The 13,926-nt window shown below is 41.6% G+C and overlaps 1 protein-coding gene and 1 pseudogene across 4 annotated transcripts in view; one reads left to right on the top strand and one right to left on the bottom strand.

Annotated features, from left to right (window-relative positions):
• LOC143751565 (uncharacterized) overlaps positions 1-13,263 on the bottom strand; it is a 166,543-nt gene extending 153,280 nt beyond the window's left edge. Inside the window, exons 1-4 of one of the 3 annotated variants that reach the window (XM_077244142.1) lie at positions 13,006-13,263; positions 11,311-11,457; positions 10,960-11,178; positions 9,764-10,227 (exon numbers count right to left, since the gene is read on the bottom strand). In XM_077244142.1, the coding sequence (XP_077100257.1) occupies positions 9,917-10,227; positions 10,960-11,178; positions 11,311-11,449 (669 nt within the window). In that variant the 5' untranslated portion in view covers positions 11,450-11,457; positions 13,006-13,263 and the 3' untranslated portion in view covers positions 9,764-9,916. Of the gene's footprint in view, positions 1-9,763; positions 10,228-10,959; positions 11,179-11,310; positions 11,566-13,005 lie in introns of those variants that run through there. The other 2 variants (XR_013207269.1, XM_077244141.1) reach the window with 2 other exon arrangements.
• LOC143752266 (CUB and zona pellucida-like domain-containing protein 1) lies at positions 5,200-8,991 on the top strand (annotated as a pseudogene). Its single transcript, XR_013207360.1, has 8 exons — positions 5,200-5,228; positions 5,463-5,606; positions 5,892-5,947; positions 6,069-6,250; positions 6,341-6,740; positions 6,974-7,070; positions 7,169-7,358; positions 8,778-8,991. The product of XR_013207360.1 is annotated as a CUB and zona pellucida-like domain-containing protein 1 (transcript).
• Positions 13,264-13,926: the final 663 nt, after the last annotated feature.

Here is a 13,926-nt window from a genome sequence, read left to right as displayed (position 1 = left end):
CTTCTGGCCTGTTCGGCGACGCCGTTACATCGGTCGTCGACAGGTTTCAGGAGGCGAAGAAGCAATCTGCGGCGTTCCAGCAGTTCCTCCCCCGAAAATCGAAGTCCAAATCGAGTAGGGTGGGGCAAGAACATCAGCCCCAGCCATCAACCAGCTCCTCACACCGGGCAGAGCAAAGGGAGAGCGTTTCCTCTAGAGCCCCTCCTCTGGGAGCTTGGCAACGGAGGAAACGCTCCCAGCAGAAGCCCCCCAGCCAGAAGGGCGATTTAAGGGATGTCCTTCAGGCTAGTAGGGCTTCAGGAAAGAGGTCCTAGCCAGAGTGGTGGGACCTCTGAGGGCTGTCCCCTCCGTTGTAGAACAACCGAGGTTGTTCTCACAGCGGAGCCCTCTAGGAAACGATGTGAGTTGCCCGCCGTCGGTGACGCTTCGGGCCGCATCATATTCCAGCGAACGCACTGTGGGTCGTTTTTCTCGAAAAATTAAAAACGAGCATCAGTTATGGTCACGAAAACCGTATCGACTACACCCTGCCGGTCTTCCGCTTCAGGGGGTCGAGAAGGGTGCTCGAAAAACACCAGAGGCCAGTCTCGAGAGGCTGGTTCCCTTAGTAGATTTTGTAGAGGCATGGTATCATCTTCCCAACATATCTGCATGGGTCCTGCATATAATAAAGTCAGGGTACAGACTGCAGTTCGGGCACCGCCCCCCCAAATGTTCTGGGGTGGTGCAGACTACAGTGGTTCCAGAGCAGGCTCAGGTGATGGAACAAGAAGTGCAATCTCTGCTGCTAAAGGAGGCCATAGAACGTGTTCCTCATTCAGACAGGGAGTCCGGATTTTACAGCCGGTACTTTATAGTTCCAAAGAAGGATGGGGGGTTGAGGCCAATTCTAGATCTCAGGGTTTTGAACCTGTCTCTTATGAAGCTCAGGTTCAAAATGCTCACTATTCCTGTCATCGTGAGTCAAATCGGATCCGAGGACTGGTTTGTCACGATAGATATAAAAGACGCCTATTTTCACGTATCCATCCTTCCATGTCACAGGAGGTTCCTGAGGTTCGCTTTCGGGGGCGAAGCTTACCAATATCGGGTTCTTCCGTTCGGACTAGCACTCTCTCCCCGCACATTCACCAAATGTATGGATGCAGCACTTGCTCCACTGAGACTTCAGGGCATCCGCATACTGAATTATATCGACGACTGGCTCATTCTGGCCCAGTCTCGAGAAATGGCAGTTCGGCATCGAGATGTCGTCCTTGGCCACATTCAAAAATTGGGGTTGAGACTCAACACAAAGAAGAGTGTGTTAGAACCGTCCCAGTCCACAACGTTTCTAGGCGTTGTGTGGAACTCGACTACGATGCAGGCACGCTTGTCTCCGGCGCGTATCGAGTCCATTCTGGCCATGGTGTCCAAGTTAAAGCTAGGCCAGGCCACTACTGTAAAGCAATTCCAAAGACTGCTGGGCCTCATGGCAGCGGCATCCAACATTATACCTTTGGGCCTTCTACACATGAGGCCCCTTCAGTGGTGGCTGAAAGCCAAGGGGTTTTCCCCCAAGGGGAATCCATTTCGTATGATCAGAGTAACGCGCAGATGCCTTCGTTCTCTAATAATATGGAAGAAACCTTGGTTCCTGTCCCAAGGGCCAGTGTTAGGAGCGTCATGTCACCGGAAAACCGTTTCGACAGACGCCTCCCTCACTGGCTGGGGCGCGGTCATGGACGGCCGCTTTGCCAGGGGTCTGTGGCAGGACCATCATCATTCTTGGCACATAAATTGTCTAGAGATGTTGGCTGTGTTCAGGGCTCTGAGGAGCTTCCTTCCAGACATCAAGGGTTACCATGTCCTAGTACGATCGGACAATACATCAGTGGTAGCTTATCTAAACCGACAAGGGGGACTCAGATCGCGCCCTCTGTGCAGACTGGCGCATCAGGTTATTCTCTGGTCCCAAGGGAAAATACTGTCTATCAGAGCTATGTATATTCCGGGGGTTCAGAATCAGGGAGCAGACATCCTGTCGAGGCAGGGGCTGAGGCCCGGGGAATGGAGACTTCATCCAGATGCGGTGAAGTTGATATGGGAGAGGTTTGGGCCCATGGAAGTGGATTTATTCGCGTCTCGAGAGACGTCCCACTGCCCACTTTGGTTCTCCCTCTCACATCCAGCCCCACTGGGGTTGGATGCCATGGTACAGGCCTGGCCGAGGCTTCGCCTGTACGCATTTCCCCCGATCGCTCTGCTTCCGGCAGTCCTGGAGAGGGTCCGTCAGGAGGGCATCAGTCTACTTCTGGTTGCCCCAATGTGGCCGACCCGAGTATGGTTTTCAAATATAATTTCGCTCCTGATAGCTCAGCCATGGCAGATTCCTCTGAGGAGGGATCTATTGTCTCAGGTGGAGGGCACAATCTTCCACCCTCAACCAGAGCTGTGGAAACTGTGGGCCTGGCCTCTGAGGGGGTTCAGTACCTAAACGCTGGTCTATCAGCCGGGGTGGTTGAAACCATACTTAGCTCTAGGGCTCTGTCTACTAAGAGATTATATGGCCTCAAGTGGAATGTTTTCGTTACTTGGTGTAGAGAACATAATTTAGACCCAGTTAACTGCCCGGTGGCTTCAGTTCTGGAGTTTCTTCAAGATCGTTTCTCTGCGGGTCTCTCCCCTTCCACGCTTAAGGTGTACGTGGCTGCCATTGCGGCTTTCCATGCGCCATTAAGTGATGGGCCTCTGGGGAGGCACCAGCTGGTCATTCGTTTTCTCTGTGGTACTTGGAGGATGAGACCGACAACCAGGTCCAGGGTTCCTGCCTGGGACCTGGCAGTGGTTCTGGAAGGGTTATCCCTGGCCCCCTTCGAACCTCTTCAGTCGGCTTCGCCTAAAGATCTTACCTACAAATTGGTCTTTCTCTTAGCCATCACCTCTCTTAAGAGGGTGGGAGATCTCCAAGCCCTGGCAGTGACACCAGCTTGCTTGGAGTTTGCCCCTGGCAAGGTTAAGGCCTTTTTGCACCCGAGACCGGGCTATGTGCCTAAAGTGCCTGCTAATACGGCTAGGTCTATGACCCTTCAGGCTTTCCATCCTCCACCTCATGTGTCGGCAGAAGAAGAGAAGCTTCATTTGCTCTGCTCCGTCAGAGCTTTGAGTATTTATCTCGAGAGGTCCTCTTCTTGGAGGAGGTCGGACCAACTGTTAGTGTGTTTCGGGTCACCTAGGAGAGGGCTCCCGGCATCCAAGCAAACCATTAGTAATTGGATTGTGCAGGCTATTGCCTTGGCTTATGAGGTGCGCAATTTGCCTTCACCTCTGGCCATAAGGGCTCATTCTACTAGAGGCATGGCGTCCTCTAGGGCCCTCCTCTCGGGAGTTCCCCTCCAGGAGATCTGTGAGGCAGCCGGTTGGGCTATCCCACACACTTTTATTAGGTTCTATAGTCTGCACCTCCCCAGTACGCCTGGCGCACGTGTGCTCTCGTCCTGCTGAGTGCCTGAATCAGTTTCACTCCTGGGCAGGCCTGTCTTCGGTGCGTGGCCTAGTGGGCATTCGTTCCCCAAAGAGTCGATTCTCGACGCAGTGTTGAGTTCCCTCGAAAGGGAACGTCTCGGGTTATGACTATAACCCTTGTTCCCTGAGAAGGGAACGAGACACTGTGTCGTCCTGCCACGCCCCTCGAGGCCTTAGAGCGTCTTGCTTCATCGCTAGGCTAGTGTGTGTGTGTGCCGGTGTCGCTTTTATGCATCCGGTTATGCCGTCACATGTTACGTCATGACGCAACACCAATGAGGATTGGAATTGTTTCATATATACTTCGGAGGCACACGCTAAGGGAGCGTCCCCAAAGAGTCGATTCTCGACGCAGTGTCTCGTTCCCTTCTCAGGGAACAAGGGTTATAGTCATAACCCGAGACGTTTTGTCAGTACGAGTGAAATGTTACATCATTATTGTGTATCAGACATTGCTACCTTGTGGAATAAAAGTGAATTGCACTTGTTCAGCAGCAACTGTTGGTTTATTTGTATAGGTTGTATAGTATTTACAGTCATTACGTTCCTGTATATATTGCGTGAATGACGGGTGGTTGGGCAGATATTGTGTTTTGTGGTAGGTGGTATGCCATACGGAACCGTTGCCACTGAAACTGCATATTAACGCACCAGTGGGGCTCGACAGCCTTAGTCAAACGGGTTGGCGCGTATGGTTGGGTTGCGGTGAGATTGTGGTTAGGTCTCAGCAGCAACTGTTGGTTAATTTGTATAGGTTGTATAGTATTTACAGTCATTACGTTCCTGTGTATATTGCGTGAATGACGGGTGGTTGGGCAGATATTGTGTTTTGTGGTAGGTGGTATGCCATACGGAACCGTTGCCACTGAAACTGCATATTAACGCACCAGTGGGGCTCGACAGCCTTAGTCAAACGGGTTGGCGCGTATGGTTGGGTTGCGAGAGATTGTGAGATTGTGGTTAGGTCTCAGCAGCAAGAGGGAAGTAGAGGTCAGTAAGCTGGGCTGAGTTGAGTGGGGGACGGAGGGGGGTGACTCTGGGACGCCAGAGTCACTGTCGAGCCCTCTTGAGGTGTCGGGGGCTAGTCGACGAAACACTGAGGACGGAAGGTGCCCACTTGAAGACCCTAGAGATGTTCCCTACTCCGCTCAATCCAAGGGGTTGTTATGGGGGACCGCACTGTGGTTGCAGCCGTTGTGTGTGCTGACGCGCAATACACTGTATTAACACCAGACAGAAGATTCACGTCACCAGATGGAAAGAAGCGTAAATGGATGGAGAAGCATAGGTTACTGTAAAGCTACGTCTTAGTTGGTGATTATCTTGGCGAAAGCCGAGTACAAATCAGCATGAAGTTTTAACATCTACTCTCGTGTAATGGAAGTCATCAAAGGTTAAATTATTGTTGTGCAGAAAAAAATATACTTACACTGTTACACACCTTAATTAATGGGAAAACTACCATTCTTTATATATATATATATATATATATATATATATATATATATATATATATATATATATATACTTACACTGTTACACACCTCCAGTCGTTAGCGACCCTACATCATTTTTACAAAAAAATAATGGAAAAACTGCCATTCTTTATATATATTGTTTATAATTAATTGATTGAGGAAAACTAAGAAGGCTGATGTTAACTTTAAAAAAAATTAATGAGGAGGAGGGTAATGAATGACATCCGGTGTCACTAAAGACTTGAGGTAAGCATTTAAGTGTTAAGCTCAAACAGCAAAAAAAAAAAAAAAACATAATAGGACCCTTTAAATCTATGGACACTAATTTCCGTAAATGCAAATGTTGTTGTAGACAGTAAAGGGCCATGGAGTCAAAAAGGTTTAGAACCACTGTAACTTCCAAAACAAGGTCATTTCAGTTCAATATTTAAACTGATACATGTGCATCTAATTGGATTTTCCTTTCTTCCGATTGTCCAGCATCACTGATGTGGTCTTTAGTGGACCTCTGAACAGCACAAAGGAGACCACCACCACTGGAGAGCATGTGATCAACTGGACACCAACATCAGATAATTTTGGCCAGCACTTTCCAATTTGCTTCATTGCAGAGGGCCAAGATGGGTATGATTACACATTTAGATTACTTAAATCAAAATGTGTGAATACACTTTATTTTAAGGTGTCCGTGTTACAGTGTAATTATGCTTTTAAGTACTGTGTAATAATAATTAACAACATGTACTTACTATAGGGTTAGGGTTCAGTTTAGGGTTTGTTGCATGTAATTAGGCATAATATACTTATTACTACTGTAACTACGTGTAACATGTGTAACAAGGACACTCTAAAGTAAAGTGTTACCAAATGTGCCATATGAAATTAAGCTAATTAATCGTAATATTTTAGGTATAGGAACTATCAGTCTGAGATGAGGTGTGTTATTGTCGTGGTCGAGGCTGAAGGTATTTACAGCCTTTATTGAAATTCTTCTTGACATCTGATTTGATGTATGAATTATTTGTGTGCCCTTGAAGCAAAAGGAAGTTTACCTACATTCTCACGATTTTTCTTTATTCGTTCAAGGTCCAAGAGCACAAGTGACTTGCTCTAGAGATACAATGTCAGTGTCAATAGAGAGAGCCACTATTTCAGGGATCCATGGAGATCACTTGTGGCTGAACAACAATGCTTCGTGTTTAGTTTCTTCCAATAGCACTCATGTGTACACAACTTTCTCTCTTACCGGATGCGGTACTCAAATCGAAGTAAAGAATTCAATGAGTTTCTATAGATATAAATAATAATAAAAAGTTTTCCACTGCATCTAAACTACTTTTAAACTTGTTTCTTTGAAGGAGACTGAGGAACATCTCCTCTTCAAGAACACAATTGTTACTTTCGATGATCCAAACCATATGATAACCAGGAAAAATGAGATTGGAATTGAAGTCATGTGCAAGTACCAGAAAAGAGCACCATCACCACAAGGTTTGATGCTCACAGGCCAGCTGTCAACTTTACTGAGAGAGGCTTCAGCTCATTCAGCTATCAGTTTGAGTTTTATCAGACTGGCAGTTTCAGAAACATGATAAATCCCAACACCTACCCACTGGAGTACAACGTGGGACAGCATATCTACATGGAGATCGAACCTGTCAATTTAGTGCAAAACACTGAGGTCTTCCTTGAGTCCTGTGTAGCTACACCCTATGATAATCCCAGTTATCCCATCTCTTATCCCATCATCACAAATGGGTAACAATCTAAAAACACTCCATTAGTGTTATTATAGTAATAGACTCTGATGTTGAATGACAAAATAACCTAATAAAATTCATATACTACATGGTTGAGTATCCCAAATGGCAAAAAAAAAAAAAAACATTATTTTTAAGATTTTAATGTAAATATGTGTCCAAAATAAATGCTTTGACAGCAGTGGCATTCTCCGACAAATTAATCAAATCCAATTTGTGAATGTATTTCAGATGCGGGGTTGATGAAACCGTTCACATCTACACAAGTCACGAGTCCAGTGTCAAGTTCAGTATGGAGGCCTTCAAGTTTATTGGACAATATGACCAGGTAAGGATGGACAAAACCCCCCAAAAAAACACTGAAGACTGACAGACATGCTCTATTGTACTGTAATAATGAATGTGTTTTTTGAATTTCCTCTCTAGGTGTTCATCAGCTGCTCCATTATCATATGTCAAGCCAACAATCCCAACACGCGCTGTGCTCAGGGCTGCACCAACGGCACGGTCATTGCATCATCCTCGCACGTTCACAAAAGAGAAGCTGCCATCCAGACCGGAAGTCACTTCATCTCCCAGGGACCCCTGCGGCTGAAGAGGTGTGCATCACTCACTGGTACGTCCTAACTTTACCATGGTAGATTATGCAGATTGTGTAAAAGATACGGAATTTTAAATGCTAATATCTATGAAGGAGAGAAATGTTTTAAGAGTTGCAAACTGTGTAGCACATTTTTGCTACAGTTGCTGCAGTGAATATGGTGCAAAATGCATTTAAACACCCGCATCAAAAAATGTGAAGTCACAGAGAAATTTTGCTCATCCGCAAATCAGTATGTGAATTCATCCAATGAGAGTTGCACACTTGTAGAATATTTTCTCACAAATATCTTGTATATTTTTCTAGCACAAACACAAGTACATAACTACAGCTGCTTGAATCGGCTGCGACGAATCTCAAACACTGTTTTCCGCTTTCAAGTGACAAGTTTCGCACGCTCTCCCTTTTGCACCATATATCTCGTTAAATGTGGAGCAAAAGTGACTTGTGCATAGTAGAAGCAGTGGGCGGAGCCTACATGAATATTCATGAGTTTCCCGTGCATGCGTGTGGAACTGCTCATTTTAGTTCACTCGCAGGTTCACAGGTTTCATGGGTTATTTCAAAAAAGGTAAATATAGTTTCAGTGCGAACTTAAAATAAAATTGTGCATCATTTCACAAACTTCATCATGTTTTTATTAGTTTGCAAATTTTTTTGCATTCGTTAATGACTGAATGATTGCAGGAATTCACATTGTGTAGGCCTATATAAAGTACAGCAAAATTCAACTCGTTCATTTCGTTGTGCTTTTCCTTTGTACATTGCAATGCTTTAAAACTGTCTTTTGTTGTCATTTGATGAATGTCACTGCAATAAAAATATTATTTTTTTAACAAACAAATATAAATTTACAAAAAAATATCACAGCTTCCACTTTTACTGTAAAACCAGAAATTCCAGAACACCTGAATGATTACAGCAACACTTATTTCCAACAGAAGAGCAGATATAGAATATTCCTAAATACATTAACCATTACCATTTAATTTATTTATTGCTAAGCTTGCTGTGAGAAAATATTCTACAAGTGTGCAACTCTCATTGGATGAATTCACATACTGATTTGCGGATGAGCAAAATTTCTCTGTGACTTCACATTTTTTGATGCGGGTGTTTAAATGCGTTTTGCACCATATTCACTGCAGCAACTGTAGCAAAAATGTGAGCGCACGAGTTTATTAATTTGTGATTTGTAGAATAGGATTTGTGCACCTGCAATGGAGAATTTGAGAAGGTGTAACTGTTGTGTTGTGTTTGTGGGAGAGAAAAAAAGTCTACAAGTTTGCAACTCTTAAAACATTTCTCTCTGTGACTTCAAATTTACTGATACACATGTGTGGCTATTCTCTACTACTAAAAATTTTACTGTCACAGGCGTTTAGTAGTTTTGCACCAAAAATACCTTCATAAATGTCCCTTTTTTGTTTCCAGAGGCCATCAGTCCAAGCTTGAACCTGAACCTTGTTTTGGTCGCTGGATGTGTTGTAGCAGTAGTTGCCATGGTGTGTGGAATGATGGTCTACAAATCCAGGGGATCAAAGATCAACTACCAACTTTTGAAAACAGATGAGATTTGATCGGATCAGTTTGATCTACGATCAAATGTTGGCAACTAGTTAATCAACATATTTTGGTGGCATGTATTTCTGTGGTTTCAAAATTTTATAATAACTGCACGCTATTAATCCTTAGTTAAGCATTAGTAAACAGTTAATTCTTCATTTATAAAGCATTAATAAACATTAATAAGCAGTTTATAAATGCAGCTATAAATGCTTTATTCTTGATTTATAAGCATATCTATAATACGTTTAATAATTGTATTTTCATACTTTATTAAAGCTCAATTTATCATTTATAAATGAAGTATTTCATTATTTACAAACCAGTTATTAGGCATTGTCAGTGGTTCATAAGATCACTTATAAATTGTAAGTAAATGATTAATAAACTATTTAAATGTACATTCATACATCTTATTATTCAGACATAGTGATGGTTACTTTGTGTGTTAATAAATGCTTTATTAACATGTATTTATACTGTAATTCATGGTTTATTCAGGTAGTTGTAAAGCATTTAGTAGTGGTCATTTAGCTATTTTTGTGAGCTCATCTAAAGTGAGGACTATTTATGCCTTTGTAAAGCATTTATAAATGAGATTTAAAGGCTAAGTTATCTTCTAAACAGAAAAAGGAAACAAACACAACACAGTGATACAGAACATAGAAACATTTATTTCACGATGCAAAAAATAAAACTGTACATTTGACATAAAATGAAAAAGAAGTCTCTGCAATGTTATAGAAAATAAAAATTCTCCAGAAAACATAAATGTGTAGTAAAATTTAACTAGGACTCTGCGGTCTCATATAAAAATACATTTCTGTAGTGTAAACAACAATTTGTGCAAAACTACAACTTTTTTAAATAAAACAACATTAATAATATATAAAAATATTTCACAGTCTAACTACCTTGGTACTAACTTTAAAACATTCGAAAACAGCAATGCAGAACGTGAACAACTTTAGTCTGAGTGTGAAACCTTCCCCAGATCCTAGATCAGATCATTTTTGTTTAAGGGGCAGCAGCTTCCCGGAAGCCTTAAAGGCTTTGATAGTATCTTCTAGCTGGATCCCCCTGAATTGCAGCGGCACATTGTGTGGTAAACACACTAAGTTTAACCTGACTGCTGAGGTTTGTAAGGAGATCTTTAAATTTGCTAGGTGCAGAGATGTACAGCTTTGCGATTGGAGCATTGACCACGACTGTGTTCCGGTCCACCCCAACATGCTTGAAAGCAGCTGACATTGTCCCTCCTCTACTGAAGTGCCGAAGAAATTTTTGTATCGGGCCACCACCTGCTGTGGTGTTTGAGCTGCAATTCAGAGAGCATAGAATTAGTGTTAGTATTTGGTTTTATTCTTATCACACACACACACACACACACACACACACACACACACACACACACACACACACACACACACACACACACACACACACACACACACACACACACACACACACACACACACACACACACACACACACATTTGACTCATATATTGTTTCAATCTACAGTATGACACATTCTACAAACTTCGATATAGAAACACAGCAGACCACCTCAGTAACACCCAGACAATCAGTTCAGTCCAATGTTAAAGTAAAACCTCTGCATTCAGAGTTGTTCGTTATACAGTCGTGTGCAAATATATATTTTTCATTTGATTTAATATTTTTCAATGAAGATCTGGTTTATTGGTTTGTTTTTTTACACAGTACTTTAGCTAACTAAATATATAAAGAATATTTCTCTTGAGGGTAGTTGCTGTAACTTCTTCCAGAGTAAAGTAACTGTTAGCTTATGAACTTATGATTTAATGCAATAAATGCAACTTATTAAGTCACACTCTCATTTTTTTAAAGTCTTTTACATGGATTTAACAAAACATTCTAAAAAAGTGTTGTTGCTGATGTAGATGGTCTAACAGGTTATTCCTCTGATTCTCCAATGCAATTATTATGGTAGGCTACACACACAATGTGACAAGCAGTGGCAAACTAAAAACCCAGTGAGTGGAAAGACTGAAAATAGCATTCTAACCTCTTTGACGTGTCTTTGTTTCCATTTTCTTTGACTTCTTCCCATACTTTTTCCCTTTCCCCTTCTTTTTCGTCCTCTTCTTCTTCTTGTCCCCCTCTGATGAGGATGTAGAGGAGGAGTCAGACATAGTGTCAGAGGAAGAGTCAACTGAGATGTCACTAGAGGATTTTGAAGACAAGGGACTCGTCTGCCTGGAACCTTTGTCCCCCTTTTTAAGAGCTGTTAAAATGGATACAAATACATACATAAGCAGCTTGCATCACATGGTACACAGGAACACAAAGCTTAACTCGCATAATAAAACTCAACTGTACTATAATTTGAATACATGTTGTGTGTTGTAAGACTTACCTGATGCCAGTTGTTCTTTTAGATAGTCTCTTTCCTTGGCCAGCTCATCATTCTTCTCTTTTTGCCACTCTACTCCCAGCTTACACATCTCCAACTCATGAGATTTTCTGTTGTCTGCCAGATGTGCATTGGGGGCCATGGAGACACCTACTTGAAAGTAACTGTGCATTATTGAATGAACTGAGAATGTTAAATTTACTTTCTTTTTGTCTAACAAACTCTCATCCTGCCCACCGCTGTACATTACACAATGAGAGTCAAACACGTCATTGCAAAAGCCATCCATATTGCCAGACAGTTGTCAGTTCCTTTATTACCAAAAATTAAAGAAGTACATTTTAAAACAATTAATGACATTTATCCAATGAATTTTTAAGAGTAAGGTTTAATTTGTATAGTAATGTATGTACATTCTGTCCAAAAAAATATATATATATTGCATCTCAGGAACATCTTTTTTTTTACAATTGTTAAGTCCTTTTGGGACAGTGGTTGAAGACAAAAAAAACAATACCTGCCTTTGACTATCACAATGTTAAACTTTTTGGACAACAAAAATATTGAATTTATGTGTAATATGTTGATTGTAGCCAAGTGTTACCTACACAAATGTAGATTTGTTAAAGTTTCGTTTTGTTTTTGTAATGTTTTGCGGCATTTAAAAGTGATTTAAATGTTTTATTTCAATCCTTAAAACAAGTAAAAAGGAGGAGTGCTTTGAAACTCTCTAAATTAATTGCAATATATATGGATAAACCCCCCTCCCCCTGAAGTGCAATTTATTTAGTTATAATTTGCTTTTCATATTATTGTGATTTCTATATTATTTATTTATTATTAGGCCTGTTATTTTTTTATTTTATTTTATTATGTTGTTTACGATATGCTGCTTGTCTTAGTGTTATGGTGTTTAACAACGATATTATGTTAATGGCTGTTTGTTATTTGAAATTATATAAAAAATTAAAAAATAAACTAGTGAGTGCAGTGCAGTCAGTGCGCGCGTCACAGCTCCCCCCCTTCCCCCCCCCCCCCCCCCCCCTGCGCGTCCCCGGTGTCAGGACCTCTAACCATAGACAGTATATAGGGACGTCCCTCTTGACGTCACGCCATTTCGAGCAGCCATCTTGACGGAATAGAAAATGCTATACCGCCGGTGATAATACAGCTCGTCGCGAAATATTCCTATCATGCCCGAACGATGCTGTGCAGTTGAATGCGATCAGATACGTGATCATACAAAAGGAATATCTTTATAACGTATCCCAAAAGAAACAAAACGGAGAAACAAGTGGTTGGCGGCAATAAACAGGCAAAACGCTGATCCCTGTGTTACTGTTTGGCTTCCAACTCAACACAGTCCAACTCAACACAGCCTGTAGTACGTTACTTGTAAATGCATTTACCTAACACACTGTAGCCCAATGTCAAAACGTTTTTATGTAATTATATTATGAGTATAATAATATACTAATAATATATATTACCCACGGCAATGGATCTATTATTATGGGTGGCCCACCCCTAATAATAGATCCATTGCCACAAAGTAGCTGAAGGATGTATTCCGTCAAAATGGCTGACACGCGGCTAGGGGTCACGTGACTGGGAGATCCCTATAAAAGCCTCTAACTACAGACTAACTTGCTAGCCATCATCTATAATGTGTGCCAGTAAACAGAGTAACCTACTCACCAGTAGCGCCACTGACGGACGTCTCATCCAATGCATCCTCTCCACGCTGGCATTCCTTTTGGACCGGGTCCGCATGCCTTTTCGACTTTTGTCGGAGTTCTCCATGTCATAAACACACATAAACACACTGCTGCACTATTCTTTTGTCCCCTGTTGATGACGTTTGAAAGTGCGAGTTTTCCTTTGTCCAATATTGATTATGTATGAAAGCGAGATTTATCCCGCCCTACAGATCATAAACTAGCTGTCACCATAAAATCACCAGATTAAAATGTGTGAGTGTTTGGATGAACACTGACACATATTGTTAACTTGTGTTTATGTAGTCCAGTGATGTTTAATAAGGAGTTTGTTTGAACATTTGGATGTTTTAGACACCATGACTCTACATAGACAAGCCCTTATTGAGAATTAACAGAGGTTTGATGTTTCATTGAATGTTTTATTTGAAGTCACCGGAATCGTGATTAATGGCTCCTTTATTTTGGGCTCTTAACCCTTTAATCTTCTTTTAGTTTTTCTCTGGCTGCTGTAACTGTATTTTAATAAAATACATCTGTTATAGCGAGAGAAAATATGATCAGATGTTTCTTGATGATGACATAATCAGCAAGAACTGAACTGATCAACTTTTTGAAAATATGGATGGAGTGCATTTACATTTTCTTAGTTATAACAGTCTTGTGAAACTATATCATGTCATCCAGCAGTGCAGAATAGTTTCTTAAAAAAATTTAAATGTTTTCAGGAAGTTTTGAGTTGCACAAGAAGTTAGTCAAATTCAGACATCAAGAATCAGCGTATGAATCTCAACAATGGTGACAAACGAAAAGCTTCATGCCACAATGCATGCTGGAAGTCATGGATGAGTTTTGTACTATAGTGACTCCCAGCATGCATTGTGACATGAAGCCTTTCGTT

This window comes from Siphateles boraxobius, unplaced genomic scaffold (genome assembly GCF_051911475.1).
Source record: "Siphateles boraxobius isolate OS27281-9 unplaced genomic scaffold, OSU_SipBor_1 26, whole genome shotgun sequence".
NCBI classification, from domain to species: domain Eukaryota; kingdom Metazoa; phylum Chordata; class Actinopteri; order Cypriniformes; family Leuciscidae; genus Siphateles; species Siphateles boraxobius.
This window is presented reverse-complemented; position numbering and strand designations above follow the sequence as displayed.